Source organism: Botrytis cinerea, chromosome 1, assembly GCF_000143535.2.
Source record: "Botrytis cinerea B05.10 chromosome 1, complete sequence".
NCBI classification, from domain to species: Eukaryota; Fungi; Ascomycota; class Leotiomycetes; order Helotiales; family Sclerotiniaceae; genus Botrytis; species Botrytis cinerea.
The window spans coordinates 2,206,707-2,224,421 of NC_037310.1; the positions used below are offsets into that span (position 1 = coordinate 2,206,707).

General features: G+C 44.9%; 3 protein-coding genes across 3 annotated transcripts; 1 reads left to right on the forward strand and 2 right to left on the reverse strand.

Moving 5' to 3' along the window:
• Window positions 1-3,322: 3,322 nt before the first annotated feature.
• Window positions 3,323-8,785, reverse strand: BCIN_01g06270 (hypothetical protein). The gene is made up of 3 exons (XM_001561237.2): window positions 5,494-8,785; window positions 4,860-5,441; window positions 3,323-4,802 (listed from the first exon to the last, which is right to left on the reverse strand). The coding sequence occupies exons 1-3, from the start codon at window positions 8,128-8,130 to the stop codon at window positions 3,915-3,917; spliced, it is 4,107 nt and encodes a 1,368-aa protein (XP_001561287.1). The 5' UTR covers window positions 8,131-8,785; the 3' UTR covers window positions 3,323-3,914.
• A 649-nt stretch (window positions 8,786-9,434) lies between these two features.
• BCIN_01g06280 (hypothetical protein) lies at window positions 9,435-13,268 on the forward strand. Its single transcript, XM_024690609.1, has 4 exons — window positions 9,435-10,040; window positions 10,096-11,973; window positions 12,023-12,238; window positions 12,332-13,268. The coding sequence occupies exons 1-4, from the start codon at window positions 9,711-9,713 to the stop codon at window positions 12,878-12,880; spliced, it is 2,973 nt and encodes a 990-aa protein (XP_024546378.1). The 5' UTR covers window positions 9,435-9,710; the 3' UTR covers window positions 12,881-13,268.
• Window positions 13,269-13,563: 295 nt separating this feature from the next.
• Window positions 13,564-15,606, reverse strand: BccrnA. Its single transcript, XM_001561234.2, has 5 exons — window positions 15,349-15,606; window positions 15,271-15,289; window positions 15,140-15,219; window positions 14,824-15,081; window positions 13,564-14,755 (listed from the first exon to the last, which is right to left on the reverse strand). The coding sequence occupies exons 1-5, from the start codon at window positions 15,495-15,497 to the stop codon at window positions 13,666-13,668; spliced, it is 1,596 nt and encodes a 531-aa protein (XP_001561284.1). The 5' UTR covers window positions 15,498-15,606; the 3' UTR covers window positions 13,564-13,665.
• Window positions 15,607-17,715: the final 2,109 nt, after the last annotated feature.

Here is a 17,715-nt window from a genome sequence, read left to right on the forward strand (position 1 = left end):
ACGGTTCCGTGTGTTTAATGTTCATCAATCATCCCTCCATCCCATCTATTTCATCCTTCTCTTCCTAAGGCTTCCTTGCCAACACGTTGGGTCCCTGGCATGATTCAAACAGCGCAGCCAATCTTACAAACGGTGTAATCTGGGGATAAACCTGGAGAGCGAGAGGAGTGAGAACGTTCGATATATTCCGACTCAAGACCAAATGCCTTCATCGTCTACCGAAGGGACAGAGTCATTAATCTTTTGAACCCTTACAAGCCCGCATATGTCAATTTGTCAACCCAAAAACTGTGTCACCGGAATCACAGGAATCACAGAGTTGAGACGTTTCAGATTATAGATCATTCAAGTAGATCTCTGCGCCCGATCTTCCATTTCCGCTTCCATCAGACCAAGATTTACGACCAACAACGCCTGTTGTAATCAAACTTTGGTGTCAGTTTCGAGAAGGGATCGTCGACCGCAACAGTTGCATGCATTAACTTAATTCTTATTGCCTGAAAAAGCGAACCTAAGCATCCACCCTACTAGCTGATGGGACGTTTTTTCGGTTAGTACTTCCCATTTTTCTTTTCAATACACCGCTGCTTCAAACCACCACCGACGTATACGATGGTATGGAAGCACGAGAAGCCCGACACGCCCTCGAGCCCCTCCAATTCCTTTTTCCCATATCCAAAAGCGGCCTTCGAAGAATGAAGCACCAATAGTTCGTCTTTTTCTTAACCTCGGGGATTGTGCAATATGCATGCGTAAATGGCATGAGTGGGAACTGTCTACAGACGTACCGGTCTTGATTGGCATTGACTGGCATGCTCATCACCTCAACCCCCTTATCAAAATCCATGCGGAGGCTGTGTACTCCGTTGTATGGTACGGATTGGTTCGATAATCCGTTACCGTTACCGTTGCCGTTACTAATAAGATACTGGTTTGGTTCAACCCCATCAATAGCCTCACACACGGCGAAACCGAGGCCAGCAAAGCAAAAAAAAAAATTGCATGAAAGAGCCGCTTCATGGGCACTGAGCCTCACTCAAAGAAGCTCCAATTTTCATACTTCTTTTTTCTTGGCTTTTATGACGCCCTGAGCGGATCCAAATTCAATTTCTTTACACGTGCAAGATTTTGATGCCAAAACAATTACCGAAATTCTCATACAAATTACAAGTGAGTCAGTGACGAAGAAAATGGGTCTTTCTCCCCCTTCCCTTCTTTCCAAAGAGTCTCCAAACTAATCCCTCGAATCCGAAAAATAGCAAACAAAACTACTCCAAAGAGTCAGTTACATATTTTGCTTCCCTTTCCAAAATCTCAGGGTCCTAAAATCCTTGGTACAGTGGACCCTTTCTTTCCCTATTTTAGCACCGAGCTGCCACGCTTGCCATGCTTGCCACACTTGCCCGAGCTACCCAGAGTTCTTAGATATTTCCACACTATACCTTAACCGGCCGCACTCTCTTCCGCATCTCCATAAATAAGGCTCGCTTACGAGTCGGCCGGCGCTTCGGATCTTTTGCACGTACGAAGGATATACGAAAGAATATCTGGATGCTGTAGATCTGCCGGTATATTCTTTCATCAGCTGCGGTGCGGGCTCTTCGACTTGATTACCTCACCGCATGAGTGTCCCGTGGTGTATATCAATCCTAATATACATTTGTCAGGAGGAATAGAGAGTTTGAGAGGACACTTGCTTCTTTTCAAAAAATATCTGCTAGTTTTATGTTGCGGATATGGATGGTGAAGGGATACTATCATTTGCTAGTCTACTATCAACGATATCAGATCCTCTCTCCATCTCCACCTCTATGTCCATCTTCATCTTCACCTCTACATCTCATAACATACTATACCGCTACATCTCCTAGCCCAACAAACGAATCCCCATCCTGACCCAACAGCCTCTCGACATCTATCTCCTACAACAGTCCATTACCATCCCAAACCACACCATACCATACACACCACACCACAACACACTACAACACACCATACCGATTCCCCGAATACCACCCACCCACCTACCAACCCACACATCTTCCCAATTTTCACAACAACAGCCCTATCCCAATCCAAATCTACCACCGCACCATTCCCTCTCACCCTCTCCTCTGCTCTCCTCACCTCCCCCCCCCCGTTCTTCCCTCCCCCCGCAACACCCAAAAATCCCAGCATATAATATGAATCCCCGTACACATCCCAGCATCGCATTTTACCATTTTACCATTTTACCATTCTCCATTTTACTTTTCGCCTCTTTGTCTTTTTCCCTTGCCTTTTCGCCTCGTCTTGCGTGTTCCTTCTTTGCTTGTTTATCGATCTGAAATCTGAGAACCAAAAAAAAAAAAAAAAAACACACACACAGATGTCAGAATCGGAAATCTGGAAATCAGACAAAAATGGAGATTGAGAATCAGAGATGTGTGTATTGTGTTGTGTTGAATAATATGTGATACCATAATACAGCACAGCACAGCACAGCACAGCACAGCATAACAACATTCCCCTCCCTCTCTTTCAGATATCAGATAAACTACAAAGCTACAAAAAAATAAATCCTGATTCCGATCTTGAGAAGCACAAATCCCCATGCCACGGAGGGGGAAGTACCAAGTCCAACGATCGATCCATCCATCCACACACATATTCCATCAGCAAACCTCGCCAAAATTCAGCTCACCGGTGATGGATGTGATGCTTTGAGATTAACAATTCACAATCAACCCGCTCCCCTTCCCAAAAACAAATATATATATAAAAAAAATTAACCCCATCTATCTCACCTAAATAAAAACAAAAGACATTCATTCCCAATCCATCAATCCATCACTTCTGTATAGTTACATTTTATACATATCAAAATACACACACATATATATATATATTAACTCTTCCATACCAATCAGTATGTTATGTTACGTTATATTAAATTGTATTATATTACCCAACTATCTATCTATCCCATGTAATTAGTATATATATATACCCAGCCAGCCAGCCAGCCAGCCAGCACTTACTCACATTATAATAAAGACAAGAAGCCAAGAAGCCAAGTCCACATAAATCTCCATCTCATCACCAACCCATCCCCATCCATCCATCATCGATCCAAGGCCCCAGAAGAGAAAAAATCTAAAGACATTCAGCTTCTCTGGTTTCTGTGATATTGATAAATGGTATGTATACACACAGATATTACAATTTCCAGAATGTTTCTTGATATTTGCTCTCATCCCATCCCATCCCATCTCACTCACATCTCCATTCCCCCTCCCCATCCATCCACAAAACACATAATCATTTCCAAATAATAACTTTTTAGAATTAATATCTCAGTATTTCTACATACCTAACCTAACCTACATACATACACATATACACAAAGGCCTTCCTCCCTTCCCTCCTTCCCTCCTTCCCTCCTTTCTTTCACACCCACCCTCGCCTCATTAATCCCCACCACCTCAATCCAGTCCAGTCCAGCCAAACCAAACCAAACCAAAACCAAGGCAAAGCAAAGAAGCGAAGCAGCCACCACAACTTAAACTCAACCCCAGCAGCCATAGATCAATCAATCAGCCTACACACACATTCCTTCTCTGTGAGATTTTCAAATGATCATCTCAATAATTAGTTCCTTATCCACCACTATTGTCTTTCCCTGATATCTTTCTACAAACCTCCTATCTTCTGCTCAATCTCTCGAGTAACAAAAAAAATCTCACCAAACCCCACCGAAACCTCAGAGAAAAGGAATAAAGAATATCTAAATCCCAAAACAAATATGCCAGTGGTATCTCTCAGTCAAAAGAATAACGCCAACCATCTTATCCCGTCTCCTGTCATAGATTCATAATTACTTCCCGTCATCCATAGATCCCATCTTTCTCTCTATTGAAAAGAGCCAACCTCCGCTATCTCCGAGGCAGATTATTTGCTCCAAACCTTGGTCCACCTCCACTTGCCAAACTTTGTCTTACAATCATCTCGGCCGCTGCAGCCGCGGCCAATCTCTCCTTCTGCCTACTCCTATCCCTCAAATAAGCCGTTGCCTCCGGTCTCATTCTTAAAATTCTCAAAATCATATCATCACTCGGATCTGCCTGTGCCTGTTTCCTCTTTTCCTCCTTGGCCTTTTTCATAGTTCCCAAATTTCGGCTCAACATGATACTCTTACTCCTGCGCATAGAAGTCGAGCCCATGAGACCTCCAAAAGAAGCACCGAGGGTAGCAGGCGCCGAAAGACGATTGCGTTGTTGTTGAGCACGTTGAGCGGTTGCAGTGGCCATTCGTTCCGAGGTGCGGATGAGGTTGTCGGTGGTATCAAAGTAGAAGAAATTGAGTGAGGCGAGTTCGTGATATTTAGGGGACTTAAGGACATCGGCGGGCACTCCCATTGCTTCGCCAGTTTGCTCATCCCGAGCATGAAAGAATTCAAATAGAAGTTCGAGCCATTTGAAAACAATGTCCATTTCTTGTTGTGTGAGAGGTCTTTGAGTAGATGGCTTGTCTGAGAGAGGTGGAACTAGGAGACTCTCGAGGGCGATGAGAACTTCCTTCCACAGTCGAGTCATCACCATAATCATGGATGCATCTGTTAGAGTCTGCTTCATAATGGCGAAATTCTCATCAAAGTAATTGAACAACGGCTTCAAAGCGTTCTCGACGTCTTGGGGGGTTAACGTTGGAGCTATGGATTGTCTGTTCTTCCAGAGACTAGTTACCGATGCTACTGAAATGCCTCGAGATAGCAAGCCCCTCAGGGCTTCATGCGAAAGACTACTATTAATATATTGCGAGAGCTATGATCGTCAGTCTATGCTATGGAGTTGGAGAACTGTTAATGAATTTAAACGTACCTTATCCGTGATCTTACGCGTCATATCTCTTTCAGTTCTTTTTAGCAATCGAAATGCCTTACCAAAATAGAATTGGATATCATCACGTTCTCCCTCCATACTGACACGCAATAACAAACGACCTTGAGTATCAAGGTTGAGCCAGTACTCACGAGGCATATAGTCGCTGAAGTGAGCTGGATCCAATTTCAAAGAAGTTCTTCCCACGTAATCATGGTCACCAAATGTATCCCAGTCCCAAACTGTCGCAATAATGTTTAATGGACCTTGTACTGTTATATCCACGGACTCATCCCACCGAGGATTGAGACTTCTCATTACGACTCGAGTCTTGGCTAAGCGCTTCTGATATTCGTCACCGAGAACGACATATGGATCGCTAGTGCCGTTAGGGTCACAAGCCTTGAGATCTTCGCCCTCCACAATTTTGATGGTAAATACATATTTCGCAGTTCTTCTCTTCTTCTCTACCGGTGGTGCGTTTTTAGCAAGAAGATCTGCACATGCATCGACATTTATTGTCTTTTCAAGTGCATCAAGTTGCTGCACGGCATATTCAATGTTGTTGAGCTTAACAAATGACTGTAATTTTGCATTAGATATGACCTTCCACATTTGCATGAATTCAACTTACTTCAGGGTAGAATTGGAAAGGCTCTATCTTCTCCTTGTTATTCCAAGCCTCTTTGGCCAATTGCATCCACTTCTCCTGTTTGGATTGTGACGCAGCCGCTTCTTGCGCGGGAGACAGTCTGTCCATCTCTTTCGAGAACTTTTGCTCGATGACTTCGCAATATCTCGCCAATCCAATGCCAAAGGATTTCGATAAAGCTGTCATGAATTTGGCGTGCTGGATCGCGTCGGCCCAATTGAGTTGGAATACCTGATCAGCCATTTGATTGAAGAGACGGAATATATCAATGATTGACACACTATGACGCTCATCATCTGATGGGATTTGGTCAGGATGATCCATGCGAACCTGAAATTGATCTTGTTTGATAGCTTGGTCAACAAGATCTACCGTTTTCGCATCAGCACTGCGAATCCAGCGCCAAACAAAGTCAGCAAGCAAATTTTCTATATTGAAAGCGAAGGATCTACTTGGTAGAACGTCATGATGAATACTGCGGATCTCTACAAGCTCCTTATACAGATCAAACCCATCTTGTAGAGGGACTTCGCTTTCGTTGGTATGTGCTACGTGTAAGATTCTCTGGATCAAATCATTCGCATCATCCTCAAAGCTGGGAAACATCGTCTCGACAAGGATTGTTAGAGGATTGACACCCATAATTTCGGGATTTTTCCGATATCTTTTCTGAATTCGCTCACATAATTTTACGACAGATTTCCCCAGCTGAACAACATGGAAAAATTCCCATTCCTCTTGATTTTGAGGAACCTCTGCTTCAAGATATTCCCTGTACACTTCTGCCGCTTTAGATTTAAGACCCTCAACCAACTGTTCGACATAAGCGTCGTAGCCGCCAGGGCTTGTTGAGAATAAGGGGTCATTTTTGATATGAGTTTCTAAGATGAGCAGGACTGGGCCAGGAGAAGGCGGCTTAGCCTCATAGCAATGCTGTAGAAGATCGTATAGATCCCGGAGAAGTGCATCATGTAGACTCGTCAAAGTTTGACGGTATAAAGCAAAATCATGTATCGTCCATTCATTTTGATCGAAAGAAGACAGGCTCGCAGAATGTGTATGCGTATTTGCACGTTTAGTTTCCAAAGACGATGGTGGATTCTTGATAAACTCAAAGGCGCTATCAAGCTCATCAAGCCCAATCTCCTGGTCTAAGAATTTTTGGCTTGCGACATCTAAGAACAAAACGAACCTTGAGATCTGTGGGATTCTCCAGCGAACACACAATTCAGTCAATAGTTCTAGAGACGGCTTGCTAAGAGGCTGAGACTCGGCGCCATCAGCTTGAGCATGGATCTGGTCATAGGTCATGGCATAAGTCAAGATTGTTCGATAGTATGCTCGTGTATCTGTCGGTATAAATGTATATGTAGACTCTTCCAGAAATATCTTCGAGGGTTCCTCGTCCTCCAGGTACAATGAAGACATATCTGCAGGTTGTTCGAAATTGTAGCCAGAGCCTCCATCTATGGGGCTTGTGATAGCTATAGACTTAGCTAAGTCTGCATATGCTTGATCCTCAGCACCTGAAGTGGTCGTGGAAAGTGGTGGGAGTGGTGGGAGAGTTCTATTCTTGCCTGTCGAGGCCTTGACAAGATCTGGCCTAGCTTGAAGTATTTCAGAAATCATGGCCGAAAGTTCTGGTATTTCTGACCTCTTCCATGTCTGGTATCCCTCATCAACGTCAAAATCCTCGCTTCGCAGCGTTCGTTTAGTGTTTGCATTCAAGCAATGCTGGTAAGATTTCAGATCATCGAGCGCTGCGGACTCCGTCCAGATACTTTTATTCAAGTCAATGTCTGTTTGAACTTCCGAATTACTCATACCAAATATTCTTCCAACAACCTGTGCCATAGGCATATCTTTAACATCGTAGCTTACTGGTGCGGTCACTTCAATGGAATGCCCACCGCCAGGTGCAGTGGAAGAGTTGACGTATAGATCTTGCGAGTTCGTCAATAGCTTGTTCTCCAAGGTTGATAGACGACTCATCAGCTCGGGTCGATCTTTGTCTTTGTCAAGATCCTTGAGAGTTGCACTAATCAGTCTTATGAACAGAGCCACATGGCGATCCACGAGACTTTTCCACGATTCATCATCCGCCGCCTTGCCCTTTTGTAAAGATTTAGTGGTGTTGGAGTAGAATATCAAAACCAAGTCTTCAACACGTCTCTCTTTATCCATACGCTTTCGAAAGCCTGGTTCTGTAAGAGCTGTATAGGCCTCTGCGAAGGTTCTTTTGACAACTGGTTCTTTGTATTCCGGACGCCTTTCAGTCCCTGTCAAGACTCCTTGCAAGCGCTTCTCTAACTGCGACATAAATCCATGGGGGAATTTGGTTTTTGTATCCTTCATAAGAGAAAAATCCTGCATCAACTCTCCTATCATGACGCTCTTCCTTGAAATAATCTTTCTCTCTGCGGGGACATATTGTTTGGTCTTTCGTCGCGGTTGGAGAAGGTGGTGCAAGTATGCAACCCTGAGGGCGAATGTATATGCATCGGTATACCCAATAGCTTTCGGTCGTGATCGAGAGCTATTTCGAGATATGGACATGCGCTCACTATTTGCCAGACTGTTCACCCGTCGGTTGGGGCGAGGTCGAGAGGCGGACGACATCTTGTCTTCTAAGAGGGCAGTTATGCGACAGAGAGACAGAGAGGAAGGGAGATGTGAGGGGGAGGATACCACGTCTTCGTTCAATGTCCTGGGGAAACCAGATTTATCTTTTCCCAATGTTTAAATATGCGATTTCAGACAGTAGGACTCTCTGATTGTGTGTGATGGCTGTAAGAACATTAATATATCTTGGCAGTGAAATGCGATAGTCAATTCAAACCGGCACAGGACGAATGAAGTATGAGGTAACAAGGTAACTTTTTTTTATGGCAAATGTCCAGGAGAGGCGTAACAGGTAACGAACGGTCGGCCAAATGCCAGCCAGCCTCAAGCAACGGGGAGGATTCAGGACTGGCGATTAGGAGAGAATCTTAAGCTCCAGGGGTCGCTAATCTGGCAATCTATCTTTCCAGGGTGTCAGATGCTCTTTAAATTGATCGGGTGAGTGTGCGTGGTCTGGTCGCGCTGCTTATGTTTTTGGAGGTCTTGTCTTGAGACAAGCACAAGTTCCAAGTTTGTTTCTTGGAAGTGGTGTGTGCACTTGTGCCGACCCAGAACTTGATGCTGATGTTTGCTTATGATTCTGTCGCAGTGAAAGGAGGTATTCACATATGTCGATACACGTCCATGTACGTCAAAGAAACTTTGGATGGGCAATGGGAGGGAGGAGGGGGATTGAGAAAGATGCAGAATCGGATGATGTTTTGTTATTCCACAACCCCCTACATTGATATGGAAAAAACAAATACTCTGAAACTCCGTATTTTTCCATAGCAATCTGCCTGTCTATCTATTTGATGGAACCTCATCCCTTTTCTTATGAGGATTCCCAAGTTCTTGCGAGGATAATCTATGCTGTCAATCAAACTCTGTACGAAGCCTGACGCAGTACCTGCCAAGGATAGATGAGGATACATAGAGGACGTTTGCGTGAGAATGGCTCTCCTGTTATCCATACGACATAACTCTGAGTGCCTTCTATGCTTGACATACTCAGGTGTTCAGTGGAGACTCGATGCTAGATAGTAGATAGGGAAAACTCTATGGTGCCCGGGTCGCGAGCGGCACACAACAATAACAATCATACCTAGGTAATGTCCACCCACATGCACTAGCTGTTAGCACTGCTCTTTAGTACGGAGGGAGATGTTCGTGCCTGAAAATCATCCGTGAGGCATCAACACGAGTGGCTGATGAGTGGGATGCCGCAATTGGCTGCAGCCACCGACCACCGACCACCGACCACCGACCACCAAGCACCAAGCACCAAGCACCAAACGTCCTACCAAAGCACCTGCTCATAAGGTTCCTTGTGTCGCTCTGGATACGAACGTCAACCTAATACTACCTGCCTACCTACTTGACTACCTTAAATAATTCAATCCTCCCCCTTCAAAAGACAAAAACTGCCAACAAAGGATAATGGTTTGATCGCAGAGACTCGCTTCATTCTACAATCTATTTACATGTCATCCAAAGGATGCTGTCTGTCCATACGAAGGGGAAAGTACTACTCACTGCCATCACCGTGAACGATTCTATATACAACCCACCTCCTCAGATCTCCATACCGCAACGCAATGACAGCCCACCTTCCTCCTCCTGATCCCCAACTCGATGATATTGTATCACAATCCGATGAATCTTCCCCTTCATGTCCAAAAACTTCCGCCGCTGCGCAATCATTTGATAGTTCCTTGTTACATGATATTATTGCTTCCGGTAGTGCGATGGCTACACCACCAACATCCGGAAAGGCTGACGAGGCTATGATCGATGCGAGATCGAAAATCGCCAGTCTACTGCCAAAGGATAAAGCACAAGAATGGTCTGCTGTAGTGGAGAAAAGGAATGGGCCTCTTCGACTGTTGGATCTACCTATGGATGTTCTCAAAGAAATTGTGAAGGAGGTAGACTATTGATTCACCTTTCAGCCGTCTCATTCAAAGCTGATGGAACATTTAGGTTACCCATACCAATGACTTAACTTCTCTGGCCCTCACCCATTCTGCTCTGCATAATTTAGCAATACCCTATATATATTCGCGGTTTGATATCGTCTGGCCCGATGCACATGCTACGTCTGACCCGAGGACCGGAGTCGATGCGCTTACCTATGGACTTTCCACTCTCTGCATGGGCAACGCCTTCACGAACTCAAATCCAACACAATCTTTTGTTTGTAAACATTGCGGAACAGACAATTCTATAGATTGCAGCCATGAAGCCAGACCAGAGCCATCTAGCTTCCCTAGGCGAGTCGGTAATGAATATCCACAGTTTACTAGAAAGTTTTCCCTTGGAAACGGACCTACCGACTGGGTACAAGAATATCTTATAACTAAAGAAAGTGGGAAGATGTTAGGCACGCTTGTTGCGTTGGCCGTGGCTAGAATGATAAATCTAGAAACATTTGTTTGGGATATGCCAACAGGGGTGTTAAGGGACGTCTGGCTTGCTCTATCCTCTTTACAATACAAGAGCCCAAAACAAGAATGTCGCCTAGAACGTGTTTGGGTCAGGTGGCATGATAATACTGACGCTATTCACATGTCATCAACACAAAACCCAACCTCCTCAGCCACTACTACAAATCAGATGTTAGCTGGGAAGACAATGACTTCGATAGGCTGGTTACTGCCATCCGGTTCTTCGATAATTTCGTCGCCTCCCATACAAACCATGGCATATTCACAAGGCCGTGTGGAGTATCCTACACTTAGCGTACTTCCACCATTGCAGAGCTTGTCTGTGTTGGATATTGATGAATTAGATTATCTAGACGAGATGAGTGTCTTGATAGCGCGGTCGAAAGATAAACTTCGGGAACTCCGTGTTGGCATTTCCGCGAAGGCCACCCACCGCGACTTTGCTCTTCCATGGGACGGACCTGAGCTCCAACAGGTTGATCACGAAGCAAAGTGGCCCGGTGCCAGTAAGATTGGCGAGCGAAGATTGGGTGGGGTACTAGGTACCATTCTGGGTCGCATCTTCGATATCCGAAATAAACGAAGGATAAAAAGTGAGAGGACAAAGGGTCCCAAACTTGGTTCTTTCATGGCGAATAACCAGGTGCAAGCCCAACAAAGTAGCATCGACGCCGGGGAGAATTTACTTCCCGAAATAGCCGGGAATGATCATACGGATCCAAGTTGGATCGATAAAGATCTTCCAGCAGCGTCAGGTGGACTAAATCCACAGGGAGTGGAATTCAATATCGAAGCAGAGTCCGTTTCAGAAAATGTTGATCCTGGCCATGAAGATTTACTGTCGAGTACTCTATTATCGCCTCACTCTGATATGGATTCGCTTACTGCGCTGATATCCGAACATCAACTGACCTCGGATAACGATACTACAGTCAATGACATACTACAACCACCTGTACCTTCCGATATACCTGCAGAACCTCCTTTGCGACGTTCTCAATCGTCGAATAGAAAACAAGCCCACTTTTCGGAGATTTTCCCCGCTGGTAGAGACAGACTTGAGGGAAAGCTACGTCTTCAAACATTGGAACTGGAGAGAGTTCCTTTATCTGTTTATGTACTGCATAGAGCTTTCGATTGGTCAGTTCTGACCAATTTGACGATTCTCGACTGTCCACACCACGATAAGCTTTGGTCCATACTCAAAAAGCATTTCGCGCCTTCGCCATTAGGTAATCATACCTCCACAAAGCACAGCACACAAATGATATATCATCTAAATCTTAAAAAGATTCATACTGATGCAGCATCTCCTTCTCTAATATCCTTTCTGAAAGAAACATTGGCACCAAACACTTTAGAAACACTATTCTTACAAGATAGAAAACGAGCACTAAACTCGTCGGTGACAATCGTAAGCTTAATATGTGAGAGTATGTAGTAGAGTGCTGACGCGACCATAGGATTCCATCTACCGGGGCCCACTCAAGAGACATCGTGCTAGTCTTAGAAAGCTGTTATTGGATAGCTCCGAAAGACCCCCAAGGAATGTGAATAGTACAGTCGAATCCTCCAAATGGAAAGCCTGGATGCCCAACCGTGATGTCTTGAATTTCATCACTAGTGGCCGGATGAGCAATCTCCGCGAACTAAGTATTGCAATTGATTATAAAGACTGGGTAAGTGTTCCGAAAATCACCCTTTGACGTATATTTCGATGCTCGTCAACAAGAAATCACTTCATTATTGTTGCAATATCTAATAATGGCCAGCATCACTTTCTTCAACGTCTCCCTCAAGTACCCCATCTCCGCTCTCTCAGTGTTCCTTTCATCGCCGATCACATCACACCCGCATTCGACCCTAAAGAACTCGCTCATCAGATTCTCGACGTGATTTTCCTCCGCCCAGAAGTTGAACTTTGCTACGTAGGCATATCGCATAAATGTTTTGAGATACTCGAAAATCGCCCTCATGAGGAACCATTACTTTCTTCGCCTGATCCCCATACATCAGCTGCAAACGGCGGACCTGTAACCGATGATGAAGAGGATGAGGATGATGATGGGAGTGAGGATGATGACGATGATGAAGGGGACGAAGAAGACGATAATGGGACGGCTATCGCCCCTATTGATCCAGACGAAACAGAGGATGAGCTATCAGATGGTGATGAACATGACGACGGTGAGAGCGACGAGGATAGTTGGGATGGGGCGAGTGATTGTGATGGTAATGGGAAGGTGAGGTTGAGGCTAAGGGAAATTCTGTTTTATGATGATAAGGTTGCAATATTTAAAGCAAGGCATGGTAGACTTTGAAGGCGTGTGCTGTTTGCGAGGAGTATCATTTATTAACTCAGGGGAGCATGGAAATAGGGATAGGATAGGTCTTCACATGGGTTATTATGGGGCATTACGGAACGTTGATACGATATAATACGGAGAAGCGAACAGTTTATATACGTTTCTCTTTTTCCTTTGTTTGGGAGGGCATCACTTCAAAAGCTAAACTGCAATGAATTATAGGATGGGGCGGGTGGATGCTTTTTATATGGAGTATATCATGTAAACAGGCAGGCATGATTGCATGGGGGGATGGCCATTCGGTCAATTACGTTAGAAGATACCGGACAAAGCGACGAATCCAGGAATGGTACAGCGAATGAAATTCACTTCGTATTTTGAAATGCTTTTTGCTTTGAAAACATAGCAAGGGGGGGGGGGGGTTAAAGTTTGGCGAAAATGTCTATACTCTCTGTACGCGGCGTGAAATAAATACCATGATTTTCAGAGAAGAGGAAGAAGAAAATACTTTTAGGTCGACTTAAATTTTTGTTTTAAACGATGTTCAACTTTTGGGGCAGATTATGCTGATGAGCTGGCTGCACACACATGGAGAGCTATCGGAAATGATGTTTTTCGTCGGTATATTTTAATTTTTTCCTCCTACCATGTTTCTCGTCAGTTCTAACCCTTCATGAGAGAAGAGAATCTAGAACTACTGGTATATATTTTCCTGCCGAAAATCCAAACACATCAATCAAACTAAGAAAAAAAATAGGAAAAAGCCAGTCCAGAAAATGAAGCAACGAAACAAGACTATCTCATCTCCCTCCAACCTGTCCCTTCGGAATCGGTTTCACCCACGACACTGCCACATTAACTGCAATTGTGAAGACGCCAATAATCCAAAAACACCTCGCATAGTCCTTCCCCTCGTAGCGGAAAATAATCGCAAACACGATTCCTCCCAAATTTCCGCACGCGCCAACGACACCACTGATGATCCCATTGGCGAATGGATGGATATGGGGCACAAGCGAAAAATTTGCCCCATTGCCTGCTTCGAGAAACAGTCCCATGCCTGCTACGAGCCCAAACATCGTGGAGTGGTTATGTGAGTCCGTGAGTCCGATGGCGATCAGAAAGGCGCCGGTGAAAATGGCAAGAGTGTGCAGCCAAATTTTCTTCGCCCACACGTTTCCTGTTTTGCGATAGAGGAGATCGGAGAGAATGCCGCCTAGAGGACGGAAAACAATGTTGAGGAGACCGAACATGGCTGCCCAGCGACCGGTTCCGGCTTCGCCTAGCTTGGGGAAGTTTTTGAGATAGTAGGAGCCGAGGATGGAGTTGATGGCTAGCTCGGCACCGAAGGAACAGAAGTAACAGGAAGCGACAAGGAGGGTTTGTGGAGTGAGTATTACGTTGAGGGCTTCGTGGAAAGAGGGTTTTTGGATTACTTCGCCCCGAGCTGTAGTGAGCATTTCTTGGGGAGGGAGGGAAGCTTCGTTGTTGTAAGGTTCTGTGGTGCTATGCTTGGCTGACGCGATTTGTGCTTCTTCTTCAAGGCGTTTTTCATTGCCGAATGTAGAGTTTGAGGAGGAGACGGGATCGGTGGGCGTATGGATGTTATCAGGCTTGCGGTCAGTGATTGAACCGGGTACGGACACTATATTGTCTGAGGGGCTGTGGATGCCGTGGGCTCGGAGATTTTGTTGGACCGCGAGGTGTCTATCTGACCATTTGCCAGTTGGGGTGTCAGGGCAGAGGATGAGCATCGATATGGCCGTTGTGGTTATGAGAATAAAGGGGACGATGAAGGATACTCTCCAAGCGACATGAGCAGTGAGTCCTTGGTTCAGTATCAGAGAGTCGACAATGGCTGGCATGACGAAATAAGTTATTCCTCCTCCACTGTGTGAGCAGATGTTAGTATGCGATAGTTGCTAAGTAGGATGTTATGTATCAAGGTAGTTACTTACGAATTTCCCCAACCACCGGTCAAGGAGTTGGCTGTACCAACAATGTTCTTATCGAAAAAGCCAGTGGACCATACTTGACATGGAACAAAAGAGCCACCGAGTATACCAATGAAGAATCGAAGGACCATAAGACCGGTTGCAGTCGTCACGGTGCCGGCAAGAGCAGTTGGAATGGCTCCGAGTAGTAAGCATCCTGCAAATGTGACCTTGGGGCCGAAGTGATCGCAACATGGTCCTGCGACTAATCGGACGAGAAGTCTGTGGGGGAGTGTTAGTACTTTGAATAAACATTGTACGTGCAGCTTATTATACATACGTCGCCACAAGAGCAATAATGTTGGAATTTGCGATCTCATTTTGAGTGAGGTGAAGATCTTTCTTGATAGTGAGAGATAGCTAGAACAGGTCAGAAAGCGAAGATCAACAAACAACAGGACTAGATCATACCAATGGCGGAAAGGCATACCTAACACAAGGATTAGCATGATGTGAGGTCAATAAGCAAAGGGGGGGGGGATGACTAACCAGGACCAAAAGGCTATTAAAAAGCCCCACCAAGAAAAGAAGAACACTCTGCCGTATTTGTTAAAAGGATTAAGGACGGGGATAGATCGAGCTTTTCCGTTGACCGGATTGATCTCTGGCGCCTGCCAGAGCGTTTGGATTTTGAACATGGCAAGAATGGTATGATATCGAGATGAGAAAAGAGAAAAGAGTTGTCAATTGGAGACTCGTTCTATCTAGATTGTTTCTGAACACGACTGATTTCTGAACTCTCAACTCGAGTAGATACAGATTGTTATAAATTGCTGATCAACTGAATACGAAAATCGAACGCATATATAAATTATGAAATGATATAGCCTGAGATCATAGATAAGTGACGCTCGCCCACTGGCAGTTGAAGCATCTCCGGCAGAGCAATCTTCGGTTCAATCTATAGGGCGAGTTGATAATGCCATGGATCCCTTCCTTGCGCAGATCAAAGGTCGACCAGATGTTGGGCGCGGGTACGGAACGCCTCGTCTGTGCTTGATAGATAAGCTGCGAGCCGGGTGTAGTATAGGTGAGCCGAGTATAGGACAGTCCAGCTTAGCAGGCTTGGGCGCCAATATCTGGTGGCTGTCAGACTATCTAGATGTGTATCTCGACTCTCGAGGCTGGGATATTAGATCTCCGGGGTGGTTTGGTAATGGGGAGTCTATGTTTGCGAGCTCGAGGTCGAGATTATGCTGGGGGTTTACACACGGCTGATATGATTGAATATGCAATATTGTAACGGGAAACATCTCTCGCGAGTGACTAGTGGAATATTGGGGGGGTAGTTTTGACCACTTCTTGGCTTCTTATACTTGGACTGTGTATTGTTTCCAACATTGATGTAACTCGGTAGCTGAAAGCAATACTCGAGAAAGTAACACGGTGATATAGATGGCGTCTTTGCATTCCTCCTCCCAAGCATCACGCATTTGCTTCTCTGAATTTAGAGACCAGTGTTCGGGGATTATCTCAGGAGAGGATCATCACTGGTACGGTCAAGATGAAACAAATCATCGCGCCCATGGTTTGAATGTGTATGGATGCACACACTCATTAAAAGAAATCCGGAGCACGCAAACCTTAAATCCAGCATATCCAATCACGCTCTCTGTAATCTATCACATCGGCGTCATCACCCACCCGGAAAAAAAAGGCTGGAGACGCTTCTGAAAGGCCTTCGGGGTATCGATCGTAGCAAAATCCATGAATGAATGAGGAAATGGCGTGGTCGCGTCGTCGGTCGCTTCTTATCTTTGACGAGGCTTAGCGACGCCCGGAATGGGAATCGACCCACTCGCTGTAGATAAGAGATTGTGGGGGAAAAATTTCGAGATGCAATTGCAATGCAGTGAAATGGAATGTTCAAAAGATATGGATATGACATGTGCGAGATTGCAGATTCGGTGTGTATCTGGCGGGGATATATATGATGTATGTATCTTCCTTCTCCGCGGCCGGTGGGTGTGGAATTTTACGCTGTCACAGTTTTTTTTTTTTTTTTTCTTCTCTCTGATTGCGATTGCGATGGGCGCCGGAAACGTTGATGGTGTTTCGTTTCGTTTCGTTTCGTAACTTGCAATTGTGTATATGTATGGGTTCCTGCTCGGTTGTATTCGTGAAAAAGATGTGTGCACCAGACTAGGCATATACATATGAACAAGCAGTGGCAACAGCACAATATGATAGCATACGCATCAATTGGTCCTCGCGATGCATTATTCCAGAGTTGTGTATGGATTGGATTGTCCGGGTTCCATTCGCATTCTTCAATCAGTTCCTGGCCGCGGAGATGATCATTTCACAGTCGTGATATCGATATCTATCTCGAGGACCCATCGCTTCTTTACTGTTGGTTTCATATCATATCGTATCGTATCGTATCTGTAGGTAGATAAGTAGTCCCCCACGATAGTGTTATCTTTCATATCTCTGATATCTCTGATATGCCGTCTGCAGATAAACCAATCAGCGTCTCTCGCGTTGTTCTGCCGTCTTATTTTAAATTAAGCCTTTTGGTGGATGTCAGGCACAAGTGGGCCTTCTTACAATATATATATATATACATGTACATATATACATACCTCCCTCTCTTTAGCTTCCGAGCAGGAAAAGCTTATTTGACCACTGGTGCTCGGAATTCTCGCAAGATATATAGATAGTAGGCCCCCCATCTTCAGCATATTTGCCCTTCTTCTAAAATAAGCTTAAATTATTTTGTATCATCCTTTGTTTCTTCCAACGTATCAGTATGTTCTTACCAGAAGCTTGCGGTGCAAGAAAGAAAGCAGTTGTCATGCTTACTGGGTCTCATCTCCCATCACTAACGTGTATCTCAAATACTCGTTGAGATTC